Source organism: Psilocybe cubensis, chromosome 2 (genome assembly GCF_017499595.1).
Source record: "Psilocybe cubensis strain MGC-MH-2018 chromosome 2, whole genome shotgun sequence".
NCBI classification, from domain to species: domain Eukaryota; kingdom Fungi; phylum Basidiomycota; class Agaricomycetes; order Agaricales; family Agrocybaceae; genus Psilocybe; species Psilocybe cubensis.
In genome coordinates this window covers 3,577,958-3,592,573 of record NC_063000.1, presented here as the reverse complement: position 1 = coordinate 3,592,573, position 14,616 = coordinate 3,577,958, and the positions used below count along the sequence as shown (strand labels likewise).

The 14,616-nt window shown below is 47.4% G+C and overlaps 4 protein-coding genes across 4 annotated transcripts; 2 read left to right on the top strand and 2 right to left on the bottom strand.

Annotated features, from left to right (window-relative positions):
• Positions 1 to 782: 782 nt before the first annotated feature.
• On the top strand, positions 783 to 1,092 carry JR316_0002676 (uncharacterized protein; the record flags this gene model as incomplete). The annotated part of the gene is made up of 2 exons (XM_047888463.1): positions 783 to 867; positions 929 to 1,092. The coding sequence occupies 2 exons, from the start codon at positions 783 to 785 to the stop codon at positions 1,090 to 1,092; spliced, it is 249 nt and encodes an 82-aa protein (XP_047753386.1).
• A 3,382-nt stretch (positions 1,093 to 4,474) lies between these two features.
• JR316_0002675 (uncharacterized protein) lies at positions 4,475 to 5,777 on the bottom strand (the record flags this gene model as incomplete). The annotated part of the gene is made up of 3 exons (XM_047888462.1): positions 4,475 to 5,297; positions 5,348 to 5,661; positions 5,718 to 5,777. The coding sequence occupies 3 exons, from the start codon at positions 5,775 to 5,777 to the stop codon at positions 4,475 to 4,477; spliced, it is 1,197 nt and encodes a 398-aa protein (XP_047753385.1).
• A 1,313-nt stretch (positions 5,778 to 7,090) lies between these two features.
• On the top strand, positions 7,091 to 8,653 carry JR316_0002674 (uncharacterized protein; the record flags this gene model as incomplete). Its single annotated transcript, XM_047888461.1, has 2 exons — positions 7,091 to 7,961; positions 8,049 to 8,653. 2 exons carry the CDS (start codon positions 7,091 to 7,093, stop codon positions 8,651 to 8,653), a joined length of 1,476 nt encoding a protein of 491 aa, XP_047753384.1.
• A 4,795-nt stretch (positions 8,654 to 13,448) lies between these two features.
• On the bottom strand, positions 13,449 to 14,561 carry JR316_0002673 (uncharacterized protein; the record flags this gene model as incomplete). The annotated part of the gene is made up of 2 exons (XM_047888460.1): positions 13,449 to 14,039; positions 14,112 to 14,561. 2 exons carry the CDS (start codon positions 14,559 to 14,561, stop codon positions 13,449 to 13,451), a joined length of 1,041 nt encoding a protein of 346 aa, XP_047753383.1.
• Between the last annotated feature and the right edge of the window lie 55 nt (positions 14,562 to 14,616).

Genomic DNA, 14,616 nt, shown 5'->3' with positions numbered 1-14,616 from the left:
ATGGCAGGACTGGCAAAAAACAAGAATGTATCAATGCTATGAATTATTTTCGAAGCAGAAATCAGGAAACAGGAAGTACCAGCCAATATGAAGTACGTAGTACTGCAAGAGTCTGCACAACACTACAACATCATTAAGAAAGTAGAAAGCACCGACTAGGCAACGATATCTCAACTGCGTTGCCATAATCACTCGGCTAAATGTGTTCTGATCCGAGAATCAGCTCTCTGTTCCGATGCCCATTCTAAGACGTTTACTCCCTCGATTTATACCACCACCTCGATATCAAATGAGTATTTGACTTTCTTCTACAAGCAGCAAAGGCTGTGCTAGAGGCAACGGCGCCATGGACGCGTTATGTGACCTACTATGCTCATTTAAGTTCACAGCAAAGTGCCTATTTGAACAACCCCAACTTCTCGCACAGAAGTTGGCTCGCGCCTTCATTTTCCAAAACTGCATTGCATAGTTCCCTCCTCTCATACAAATATCACACTTTCGCTGGATCATGGCGGACTTTGCTGACTGCTGTGGCGTCTGTTGCTTATGCTGCGCATGTTTTTGTAAGCATTTCACTGTATCGCTGCCAGCCTAAATCCTAATACACCGACACATAGCTGTTTGTGGGAGAGGGTGTCTTTTTTGTAATCAAATTCCTGTGGATATACATTATGGTTACCTATTAACACTCTTTTGTAGGGCCTTGTTGTCCACGCAGAAAGCAAGACGACGATGATGAAGAATTTGCCGCCAGTGTAGAACGTGAAAGTCGATTAAAAGAAATGGACCTGCACACTAATGCGCAGCCAACACAGCACACGAGCATGTCGCCTAATGGCCGCAATGGTGAAAGTTTCACCCAAGGAAGTGAGTCTGTATTGATATTCATAGTCAATGCATTTATTAATGCTCGTTGACCCACCTTAAGGTCACGCCTATCCACCACAGGCGCACGACAGAATCGTGGCCCATGAAGAGAGAAATGGCTATCTTCGAGACGCACCATATCCAGGCCAGCCCTCTCAGAGCAATATCATTCAAAATGGCCATCCGAACGGTCATCCTTCAGCTCCTAGTAAGCCGACATCATGACAACGCCACTTAGATCGGAGTCATCTGCCCAGTGCCCTACCGTATTTTACTAACTTATCCGTCGATGGGTGCTTCTTGACCCTGGCGATATCGTGCAATACCAATTTGTCCTGGTTAAAACCTGTTTCCTTATATCGTGTTAGCATTTACTTATTGTTTTCTTTTTCGAGTTTTTAAGAGACAATATGGCTGATCTGGGCTGATCCTTTGGAAATTGAAATGTTATGGGACTCAATTTCATGAAAATGAAGAGAATCAAACGATTTTACAGGCTCTGCGCGAAGAAGTTCGATTTCAAGACATCGACAACTAGCTGCTGGTGGCAACCAGAAAGCATGCCGAGATTTAAAGGTAAATCCATCTTGCCCCTGCAATTCATTCCTCAAATTTACTTGCCACAGACCCCATGAGACAACGAACAATTTCATCTCTTCTGGGTTCTGGATATGCGTCTCTGTATCATGTTTCTGGGTCCTCCGCTGATTGAGTTGGCACTGCGATCCAGACGGCGCCCATGCAAGCCATTACCACCAATAAACTGATTCATAATCAGACCGTGACAGATAGAGGAGTACTTATGCATGAATAACATACCAGGGCATCAAAATTTCTATGCCCCACCTTAGGGCCATCCTCCCGGTCAGGAATGGTAACAATGCACTCCCCGCCGCCCCACAGGCCGCAATCCAACCTATCACACCCGTAACAAGACTGCGAGGTATCACTCGCGCTGCATGCCGAATTGCAATAGGATAGAGAGGACCCAGAAGTAATCCGATTATGCACACCAACAAGCCATTCAACTCCGAGGAAGAATTGAAGGTAAATACGAGTTGAAAACTAAGTGTAGTAATGATTTACTTCAGAAGCTCGTAGTGGTGGTAAGATACCCACATGAACATGAACGTGATGTATAGGTACACCGCACGGACTTCTCCGAGCTTCGACAGTTTCCAAGTGAGTAGACAGTTGAAACAACCTTCAGGTGAGATACCTTTTTATTCAACGGGATCCAAACAATTCGCGCCATTGTGAAACCTACACCATCGAATATTTCATGCATTAAAAAGACGGAATGCAAGTTGGACACTGACCTGCAAAAAATCCCGCTGCGATATAGCCTGATTCCAATCCACCCCCTCGAGCTACGATGATGAATGTTACAATCCATCCTTAATTCTCAAATGTGAGTGCGAAGCCAAAGGCCCAATTCAAACTCAAGTCGTACCTCCCATTGTAAAAAGGACGCCGTTATACAAAACCAAAAAGAGCGCAAGGAGGTGAACTGCTTTCAGGCGGAAAATTTGGGCGTACTTGCTATTCCCGTTTTCAGTGCAGGTAACACCATTTCTTTTTACCGGTACACTCTCCCCTGCATCGCTTAAACATTCTACATAATAACTCAGTGTGACGCTTGACATCATTGATAAGGTATCAACAACAAATGCATACCATCCTGAGTTTTATTTCGGAACACGCGAACCAAAGTCACTATGTTCACGATAGAAAAGGCAAAAGATACAAGGTAATGGAACGACCAAGGGATAGTATTTGAAGCTTGCGAGAATCGCGTTGCGCACACAGGGGAAAGAAGAGTGCCGAGACCTATACGCGGTTCGTGAATGGAGTAAGTGGAAGTAGAGGATAGTGGACTAACCGTATGCAGCTTGTAATAGGCCCATCTTGAGTTCTCCACTTTGCTTGAGCACTGCAGTGTAAGTGTTAGCCTGAGCGTCCTAATGGTAGGGAATCGTGTTAGGTTGTTATCAATAAGAGGTGCCCGGAAACCGTTATCCTTCAGTTCTAATTTCCAGATGGAATATTTTCTAAGTGTCTACGTGCCTGTATGGCCAACCCAACCCCGCACAAGAAGAAAGATGCTACAAACGCGGGGAAAGCGAGGGTATGCCCGAGTGATTGACTAAGAAATGCGAACGATTGGATCATTGATCCCAATGCAACTGTCTACGTCCAAGGAAGTAAGCCATGGAAAATACACGAACGTTAGAAACAGGTTTGTACCTTGCCGTAACCCAATTTGTCGTTCAGAGGCATCGCTGCTAGTGCCCCAAATATTACTCCCTGAGAAGAAAGCAATAGAGATTTAACAGTAAATTTAGCGGAAATGGTGTGTATAACAAACCATGCATGAAACGACAAATATCCAGGACACAGTTCCGTAGTTCACCTGTTGACCATCGAGATAGCAGAGAAGAACATACACTCCTTAAGCAACGTAAGCCAACCTCATAATATTGCATGATCCTTGGAAGAAGTGGGCCAAGGGAGCCGTCATTCCATCCAACCACAAAAATTGAAATGCATAAAGCGAAGAACTGCAATCGTCCCGTTCGTTTTTGTGCTTTTGAAACAGATAGGGGTTTCGAATTCTCCAGTAGTGGGTCGCGTTCGTCAGGCATCATAGATCTTCTTGTTGAATTAGAGGCCTCAACGGATGGATTAATCTCGAGCATTCTGTACAGATTATTGAGAACGATAGTTTTCAAATTGTCAGTGCTGATCGATAGACGCGACGTCGGAGGAATGAGGGATGACTCCCAACCATATGTGTCCCCTTTCAACTGGTAACCGTTCTATAACTGATTCATAGATCGTCGGGATGATGCGGAGAAGCAGAAGAGGACGCATGATAGAATTTCTGGTCCATGCCGGCTCAACGAGGTAATTATGAGGTATTTATGTCAATGAACAGTCAAGGTCGGGTGATTGGGTGCTTTCTTTACGTTTACACAGTAGTATTAGTATTATCACGGCAAAAACGGCGATCGTTGAAACAGCGGACCTGCAACTGGTGTATTGTTGCACTGAATCTTTATCCTCGCTCATAGGTGCTTGTGAGTCGTGACACTGAGTCGTTGAGTAAAGCGGAAAGTTGACAGAGAAAATGCACTTGGGTTTTCTCAATCACGCCGGCAGCCGTTCGGAAGTGAACAATACAGAAATGCCGAGATGCCGTTTCGGTAACTGCCAAAACAAATCTATTTTTGGTCTTTGCCGAACTCCCTTTGGTATTGACTCATAAAGGTGGCGTTTTTATCATATTAAGAGATGTAATTACACGACTCACGTAGACCCTCTGGAACCGTGTCGCTCAAGCGAATCTTGCGCAACTTGCCTTGGGGTGTATCGTTTCTCCCCGAAAACTATGACAGGAAATGACCTTGAAGAATTGCCAAACGTCTTCTCGAGCGCGCGACAGATCATTGGTACTATCCTATGTGCTTCCGAAGGAGGGCGATAGTCAGAAACAGAACCATATCCAACTTCAAGTATACGTAGATATGGCATAGCGACTGCTGTGTGAAGAATATCATACTGAACACAAAGCGGTTTGGTTAGCGTATCCTTTCCACTCGATATACTAGTATTTGATGTAAAAGCTCACAAGATCATCTATGTGGCCAGCCATAATAGTAACGGTGAGATGCTCCAATTTTTCGCAAACCGAAATAGCGTTCATATCGTCGAGAACGCAGTGCCCTTGCGTATTTGTATTAACCACTTTGAAGTATTTCAAAGTGCTAGCATGAATAGGTAGAGAGTTTTGGCATAATTCATGGTAAAATGCCAAAACGTCGAGCGAATTGGGTCGGGGGATAATAACAGTGATCTGCTCCAGACCTGCATAAGACTGCAGATACAGGTTTAACGAACTGGTTATAGCACCGACAATCTTCCTCAGTTGTATTCCGTTATTGAGGATGCTTGACCAAATTTGAGACTGCGAGAAGGGTTCACTTCCGTGCGACAGGTCGAGAAATGACATCTGGCGTAGATGTGGCATCGTAAGTGAATTTAGCGCAAGTTTCCATCCATGTACTCGTAAGTATTTGATCCTGAGAGGTGTGTTTTTTGGGAGCGCTTTGAAAAACTGATTCATTAATTCTGCATTCTTTGAGGATTCAGAATCTGTAAATCCGATATCCAGCCTCGATAATGATGCTGTGGGCATGATTTTCTGAAGTTGGTTTATCAAACCCTGCGCCAGTAGCGCATTTGCATCACGCGCCAAAAAACCAAACGATTGCAGCTGAGTCGATTTAAATTGACGAAGCGGTATCATTTCAGGAGTTTGCCACCGTAACGGTAGTTTGGAGAAGTCGAAGTAAAGCTCTTGAACATGCGGTAGGTCCATAATCCCCTCCAATACACTGTAGAACCCTTCGAGAGCGGAGATAGTCCACCTAAGAATGTTCATTAATTTTGACATATGATAAGGAAACTCATACCCTACCGGATAGATCTGACCTCGAGCAACGATCGTATGGCATGGTTCAACAAATTCACATATGTCCCTTGACTAGTTGATCCGGAAAGCTGGAGGTTCGTTGACTCGATTACAAGAATTCTGACGCAGTGGCGAATCTCCGTCTTTTGTTGCGCAATGTGGTCAAGCTGTGTCAGAACATCTTCCATTTGGCGCTTGGAAAAGTTGAACTTAAGCTCCGAAAACAGAAAAGTGGTTGCTGCCTCTCGAAATTGCCAGGACACCAGCCTTAGCTGTTTAAGACTTTCTTTTGATAGGCTATCGTCCCAACATTGGCATGCCTGTCAAAGGAATGTTCAACGATGAAGAAAACGTAGTCCCGAGGAACAGTACTCACTCTCACCACAATTTCTTGAACTAATTCCAAAGCCAAATCTTGAATGCAAGTGGGAGGCATCCTGAAAGAGTGCTCCGTTACGAAGTATTAGGTTAGAGTGACTCGGTCCATGGGATTCAAGATAAAACTTGAATACAGCGCCGAAATCGGCACGGGTGGCAACTGACGCCCCACCAAAGGTGAAATTAGTACTCTCGCCGATGAAGTTGGAAGTATTTACCCATCACCAGTACGATGATGCCTTTTGCATCATTATATAGACGAAGTTCGAGAGCAAAGCCGGGAATAATTATAAGAATATTGGTAGGCTCCGGAAGCATGAAAAATGTTGAAATGCGACATTGCGCTCATGCATGACGCAATTAAATATGCTCTATTTTCAAACTCCGACGGAGGTGTTTGTCAGGCATGTAATTTGCAAGCTTGTCATTCCGACTCATCCGCTCTCGCATGCTCCAAGTTCGCTCATGCTTCACTCGCAGTACCAAGAAACGCAGCAAATTCTTGTGATGAGACGCTCAACACATATAAAGAGTTTTAACAACTCACGTCGATGGTTGATGGCATGATATGCGACATTCATACTTTACAACTTCAAAATTATTTCGTTTGAAAGGGTTACCTATCTGCGAAGGGTGTTAACGACGTGGAGATAATAAAAGCAATGAAGCCATAGCTCATTGTTATCCGTCAGAGGCACCATCGGCGAGGATGTGAGTGGACCCGAGAAGTGGCGCGTGGATAAGATCGCCACCGTGAGTATGTCAATGCAAACTGGTTTTTATCTGTTTCTAACATGCCTTTATTGTACAGTTACGGAACGTCTGAACACCTTTATCGCGAAGGTGACAGATAGGCTGCTTAATCTGTCCAGTCTCGATTAGAATCAGCAATCGACGCACGAACGCCGACCATCAAAACATGTCATCCACATCCGTGTACGGTGCTTGCTATAAATTAGCTGAACCCTTGATACCACCCACTGTACCTCCATGCCGCATATCTCTTTCAAGCTGTTCTAAAGGTGTACACAGTTGAATCAGTACTCTGTGGTTGACTTTGTTGACAGTGACAAGTAGCCTGTATCTATCTGGCTTGGGCATTCTGATTTGATTCGCCTCGTTTCTCGACGACTACGATTGCAACTACACCGTTTACTGCAGGGCTTGTTTCTCTCCTTCCCTGGTTCCCTCCCTGCTTGTGTTGCCTTTCCAGGACAGGTCTACCCAATATAGTTGGTTCACCATCGATTCATATCAATCGTGAAAGGGCACTCTTGGATTTTGAATCTGGTTATCGCCCTCCGATTCCCGCTTCCGCCTTTATAAGAGCAAGCAGGTCTTTTTGGCCGTGTGCTCATACTTTTGCCACCAATGGCACGCATACTACGACTTTCGCCTTTGCAGCGCAACACGATTACATGCATTGCCCTCTTCATTATCACAAACATTGTCGTAATCTCACAGTATTGGGGCCCGCGAACTTTAGCCCTTTCATCCTCCCCTTCAGATTCAGATTCCAAAGACGTCGGCCACATTTTTCTCAAGTCAGAGTCCGAAGCTCAGGAGGAGGAAGACGCGATTCTTAACCCACCTCGTATTCTCCTGGTTTCCGCCCTATTTGACTTCCCGACCGCAAGATCATCCGTTTCTAATGCTTCTCATCAATATTTCGAATACCTCCCGCGCTTCCTCGGTTCTATTACCAACGACGTCTATTTCTATACCACCCCCGACCTGGCACCTGCGGTCCGTGCTGCTCACGGTAGCGATGCCGCTTCTAACTTGATGGTTGATACTTCATTCATGTCACCATTTGACATCCCGCCACTCAAAGGCAGGGAGCTGGTTTACAGCCGGATGCGAAACGCAGCGCGGAATATCGATACTACTAACGAGGGGGACGAAGCGGACATTGTCCATAGTCCTAAAACATTGGCTTTGAGAAATGCAAAAATGTTCTTTCTAGAGCATGCGATCCAATCTTCGCGCGGCGGCGAGGAAAATTATTCCGATAACGACTACGACTACATCTTTTGGGTGGACCTTACAGTTTTCAACGATGATCAATCTTACGTCTCTTTCCCCGGCCCTGCCCGCGTGGAGACAGTTTGGAAAGAAGGGAGCCTGCTGACCGGGAGTCCTAAGGAGGACCTACTCTTCTTCCCTATCGACCAAGCGCCTCCACCGGATATGCACGATTGGACGGAGGATATGGGTCCCATTGAAACGAATTTCACTCAAGGTCTGTTTTATTTATCCAATACGTTTCTCGCTCGCCTATTAACTAATCTGACCAAAATGTTTTCCCATCCCACGTTCATAAATTCAGGTTCGTTTTTCGGAGGTCCTCCCCGGTCTATCAAGTGGCTTTCAAAGTCGTTCTATGCGTACCACGACTACTTCATTCAACTTGGTTTTGCCTCTGCACTTCCACGAGCCCGGTTGCCTTCGCATCGTATGGGGATAGTAAACACGCTACTGATGATGTACCCAGAGAGGTTTATCACAGTGTGGCCCAGCGACCCAGAGGTGAATCTTGGTACCAAGAACAAGCCCAAAGGGCTGATACACAGTCTGTTCAATATCAACTGGAAGATCAATCTTAATCAAGCCAGCGGAGCGCAAGTGAAAGGGTATCTAGGTGAATGTGGGGACGAACAGGTCTATTATCAGTGGTGGCTTAGCGGGCATGAGGCGAGAGAGGCTGCGAGGAATTGGTGGAATGGGCTCGGGCGTGACCCTCGCGACCCAACGAGACTTTTTAACGATAATCGTGCGGCGGAAACCGATTGGTGGAAGACAATGGTTCCTGTTCAATCTACACCATGTCATTTGTCGCGGGTGTTGAGTGTCGAGAGTGTTTTACACAGAACGTTCGGGGAGGGGTGGCAGGTCCCCACGGCGACTGTAACAAAACCTAGTCGATCTTGGTGATAGTATTTAGCGTCGAACCTTTATTAACGAACATAGTATATCGCAATGTACAGTAGTGCGTAAAAATTTGCCGTTGGAATGATAATGAGGTGATTCGCTGGCAATGGCACTTCCAGCACTAGCGTGAGGCATATTGAATCATGTCGTGCTATATTTTCTGTTGTAAGTATAATGCGCAGTGGTGGTAAAAGATGTAGATTCACGACGTAGCTACACGGTTGTACCTACAGTAACTACGGAACCTATAGTAGAATAATCTAGAAAAAATATGATAAGATAAACTACAAGAGGAAGATAACGACTTAGCGACCAAGTCGCTCGCCGACTATCATTCCAACACTCCCCCTTAGTCGGCCAAAACTCCCAACTGCAACGTGAAACCATCGTGTGCAACGCGAGGTAAAGCCTTTGTGAAAACGTCTGCCAAATTGTTTGAAGTGTTGATGTAAACCGTGTCGAGCGTCTTCTTCTCCACCAAGTCGCGTAGGAAATGAAATGCAATGTCAATGTGCTTCGTACGGGCATGGAATTCTGGATGATGCGCAATCGAAATGGCTGCCGTATTGTCGGTAAAGATGGTTGACGTTGATGGAATGTGGAAACCGAGCTCCGTGAAGAGTGAGCGGTGCCATAAGACTTGCTTCGCCGCATGCGTTGTGGAAACGTATTCGGCTTCAGCGGTTGAAAGTGCGACCGTATTCTGTTTCTTCGAGCTCCATGCCACAGCGCCGCCTGCTATCGTAACCACGTATCCGCTAGTTGATTTCCGATCGTAGTTTTCAGCCCAATCGGCGTCGCAATAAACATTGAGATTTACGTCCAAAACTTGCGAATCGCCGCCGTAAGTAAGTTTGTGATTGCGCGTGCCCTTCAGATAACGAAATATACGTTTGACAGCGGTCCAATGAGTCGATTTCGGCTTGCTGGTGAATTGCGCGAGTTTGTATACCGCAAACGCGATGTCTGGACGAGTTCCGAGTGCCAGATACATGAGCGAGCCGATGACCGTTGCATAACTGAATCCTAAACGCGAATTAACCTCCCCCTGACCGTCTCCATCCTCCCGAACACCTTCATCCTTATCCAATCGCACGTTCGGGTCCATAGGCGTCGAAACGGGGTTCGCGTCTTGTAAACCAAACTTCTCGAGGAGTTTGTCGATGTAGTGTGCTTGCGAGAGCGAAATGTAATGGTCCTTTTGCTCGAGCTTGAATCCTAGCATCATCGAGGGCTGACCCATCGATTTAACGTCGAATTTCGAGCCTAATTCTCGCTCCAGCTGGTCGTTGAGCGAGTCGTTTGTTGAGAAACTGATTATGTCGTCCACCCAGGTAACCAAAATCGTAAAATCGCCGTTTTCAGCTCGACGGATGTAGCAGCAGTAATCGCTCTTGAGTTTCGTAAAACCGAATGAAGTGAGAGCGTTATCGAGTTCATGGTTCCATACGTTTCCTGCCTGCTTGAGACCGTAAAGCGAACGAATGAGACGGCATGCCTGACCAGTGCCATCGTCATAACCGGGTGGTTGGACCATATATATCTCCTCCGAGATGTAACCATGCAAATATGCACCCTTTATATCGAATTGACGCATCTTGAGATTGTGTACGGCCGAATATGCGAGTAGCGAGCGTAGCGTGTCGAATCGCATGACTGGTGCGAATGTTCCGTCCTCGCTGTAGTCTGTACCAGGTCTCTGAGAGCATCCCTGAACGACTAGTCGGGCCTTGTACTTGATGACGTTCCCGTTTTCGTCCCGTTTCTTCGCGTAGACCCAACGGCATCCAACCAGTTTCCTTCCATCCGGAATCTTCATCATCTCCCAAGTACCCATCCGTAAAAGCGTCTCAATTTCTTCGTCCATAGCTGCCTTCCACGCAGCTGCCTCACAGCTTTCCAAAGCTTCTTCAAGTGTCCGAGGTACGTCCAATTCGCGCATGGCAAAGACACGTTCCGAATCGTCTAAAATCGCGCCCCACAGCTGTTCTTTGACAATGTTTGCTTGCTCCGTTGCTGTAGACTTTGCGCTCGAGGTCTCGGTCGATTTTGTAGCGATTTGTGGTGCGTTTAGAGTCGTTTGGGATCGTGTAGTCGGTAAACGAGCATTCGGGTTGTTTGCCTTCTTGTAATCAACAAAATTGTGTTCACGAGCTGATCGACGTATGCTGGGCTGTGGAATCGATGCTGTAGACGAAATAGGTTCGTTCTTGACGGTTTCTGGCTCGTTTTCGCTGGATTTAACGTCTGTCGATTCGTTACGCTCCCCCTCAGACGATAATCCAGGAATTTCGACGTTCTGCGGCGTTTCGTTTTCGTTAAACGATACGTTTCGCGATGACTTCACTGTGCGCGATTTGGGATCGTAATAACGCACAGACTTCGAGCCTTCGTTAAAACCAACGAATACCATCTTCTTCGACCGTGGCTTGAGCTTCGAAAGCCCCTTCGTCTCGTCTAACACCCATACATCGCATCCGAACTCCCGAAGGTGAGAAACATCCGGTTTCTTGTTGTGCCAGCCTTCATATGGTGTCTTGTCGTCGAGTGCTCGAGTAGGCGCGCGGTTGCGTAAATAATTCGCGTAATTGACCGCCTCGTCCCAGAGAAAGAGAGGTAAATTCTTCGCAATAATCATCGCACGTGCTAGCTCCAACAGCGTACGATTGTAGCGCTCTGCGACGCCGTTCTGAGATGGGGAATATGGCGCCGTCGTCTCGATTTCAATGCCTCTCTCCGCCGCCCACTTCTTAATCCGCTCGTTCACGAGTTCCTTGCCATTGTCCATGCGAATGTACCTCGGATACTGCCCAAACCTCCTCTTCACTCGCTCCCCATGATTCTCAATCGCCTTCGCCGCCTCCTTCTTGTCCTTCAAGAAAACCACGCCGTTGTATCGCTTCGCGTCGTCCATAAACGTAATGTAGTAATAAAATCCATTTACCGAGCGTGTTCCGATAGGACCCCATACGTCGCTCATGGTTCGCTCTCCAGGAACCGTGGATCGATTTTCTGCTTCTCCAGGGAAAGGTTTATGCGTCTGCTTCGCTTGGATGCACGCCTCGCACGATGGGGATGGAATAGACGTTTCGTCCACGGAAAGACCGACGACAAGATCGTTCCGGACGAGTTTCTGCAACGACGACACTGAGATATGGCCAAAACGACGATGCCATTGATCCCAGGTGAGTTTTGGCGAGACGTAGTTGACCTGTTCCCCTGAATTAAGCTGAGCGCGAGCGTGAAGAATATACATCTGACCGCGTTTCGACCCTTTTCCAATAACCTTATCCTTCGCATCCATCAAAAGAACCTTCCCATTCTTAAACGACGAGCTCCTCCCATCCCTCTCAAACCTTCCGAGCGACATCAAAGCATTTTCGGCTTCAGGGATGTGTAAAACGTCTTTCAAACGATGAGTAATCGTCTGCCCGTCGACATCGAAGTTGAGGATGACTGTTCCGCGGCCTGCAATGATAGCTGGACTCTTTCCGACACCACGAACGGAGGAATTAACGAGTGGCGTATACTCGATGAAGGCTTCACGGACGGGACAAACGTGACTGGTGGTTGCAGAATCGTAAAGCCAGTCGTAACGAGAGAAGTTTGACGTCGAGTACGTGTGGTACGCAACCTCATCGTTGAGCGTAGTGTTGACGTCCTCCCGAGCCTGATTCGTCCGCCCTCTATTCTTCGTCTTCCGCCCCCTCGGACCCTTTCCTTCACGACCTCCGCCCTTCGCCCAGCAATCCTTCGAAATGTGCCCCATCTTGTGGCAATTATAGCACTCCTTCCCGCCGCTGCCATCCCTCGAACCATTACCCTTTCCATCCGACGACCCTTGACCTCCACGAACTTGAAGCGTAGTCCCTCCGGCACCATCACCTCCACGCTCCTTCCGACGACGAGCTTCTTCAAGGAGAACACCAACGAGCTCTTGCGAAGTGAGCGTAGGACGATTCCCGCTCGAGCCCAAAAAGGATGACGCATAATTCTCCCAAGATTCCGGCAACGAGGTGAGCAAAATCATGACGAAATCTTCGTCCGATACAATGCTGCCCATGATGTGCAGCTCCTCCTGGAATTGACGTAGCTTTGCGATATGCTCTGCCATGTCGCATCCCTCCTCTGCGGTTGCCCGGAAAAGTGCTCGTCGTGTCGCCAAAACACCGAGTCGTCCCTTGGATTCCTTCACTGTGCACAACTGCGTCCACATCTCGCGCGCCGTGCGCGCTCCCAGGACGTGTACCATCTCCGCATCGCTTAACGCGAGTTCGATCCTGCATCGCGCTTTCGCATCTCCCTTATCCCACGCTGTCTGAGCTGCGATTTCTTCCGCCGTGGGTGCGTTCGGTTTCGCTGATCCTGGTCGAAGCGACGTGCCGTCCACGTATTTCTCCAGTCCGAGGTCCACCAGTACTGCTAGCATGCGCCGCTTCCACGGCATCCAATTGTGGGCCTTCAGTGTGTCGATGCGATATCCGCCGATGTTGACTTCCGCGGTTGTCGAGTCAGCCATTTGACGTCGAGTACAAGTTTAGATATAGATCGATAAGAATAGAACGAGTTTAGAACAAAGCGAGCTTTAGTTATGACCTCTCGGGGCCCATAACCTGTTGTAAGTATAATGCGCAGTGGTGGTAAAAGATGTAGATTCACGACGTAGCTACACGGTTGTACCTACAGTAACTACGGAACCTATAGTAGAATAATCTAGAAAAAATATGATAAGATAAACTACAAGAGGAAGATAACGACTTAGCGACCAAGTCGCTCGCCGACTATCATTCCAACATTTTCATTTCTGAGAATCCGTCTCCTGCACTTCCACCCCTCCTTCATAGAACGTTTGTTGGAAGACTTGAAACGTAGCATGCCCAAGCACAGCAAACACCACTCGGTCAAATGAATGTTTGAACCGCGCATTATCTCCAACAAGGAGATTCTTCCAAATGTCTGCCACGACCTCCACCTTATTGCGGAACACTCCAGTGCCGAAGCTACCCAGAACCAGGTTTCTAACATTATGACGTTCAAAAACGGATAAAATCCGCCCCATACGTTCTCTCATTGCTGCAGAAATATCCTGTTCGACCATGTTTTCGTCGCGCGCGTTTCCGTCCTCCTCTCCGGCTTCCAAATCCTGATTTATGCGAAAACGACGACGGACGACTCCGGCGTTAACTGCTGCACTCGACACCACATCAACTTCAATCGGAGGGAGCCATTCACCAGAGTCCGAGCGGAAGAAGAGCACATGGGGGATGTAGAGTATCGTGTGACTATAGTATCCGCCCTTGGGATCCTTCTTGTGAATACGAAAGAATGGTTGGGATGACGCGGATACGAGGCTAGCGTGGATAGTGGAAGAACGAGCGATGGATTCCTCCTTGAACGCGAATAGATTCCAGATTAGAAATTGCTGTGTACAGGCACGCGTTGGCATAAATGATAAACGCACCTGTGCCTGTGCACCTTTGGCAAAACCTCCACCTGGATTCTTCGCTGATGCAAAATTGAGCACGCCGATTCGTGGGATTTCGTGGGCTTGTTTTGATATGGGCGTTACGCCAGACGATACAAGTTGGTGTAGCGCACGCGCTCCCACAAGAGTCGAACATTCTGAAACTGTGATTGATGCACCTGGGTGGGATATTGTTCGATTCGGATTTGACGTAGCCCAGGTCATGACAGCAGGATCGTCTGCGGCGTAGAGACGTGTTTCTTGGATCATGCTCTCCACTGTGTTCTTGATATCGAAAAGCAGACCATCGACCTCGATTTGTCCGTCCTCAATAACCTGCAAGGTGGACGCTGCTATGTCTCGCAACAAAGTCTTTGTAGATTTTGAGGGGGTCGCGGTTGGTACATCTGTGGAGGAGCTCCCTATTTTCGGAGTTGCTGTGTCCATTCCGAGCAGTTAGTAGATAGGGAAGCGCTTGCCGGGCGCTGAGTGGTAATATGTT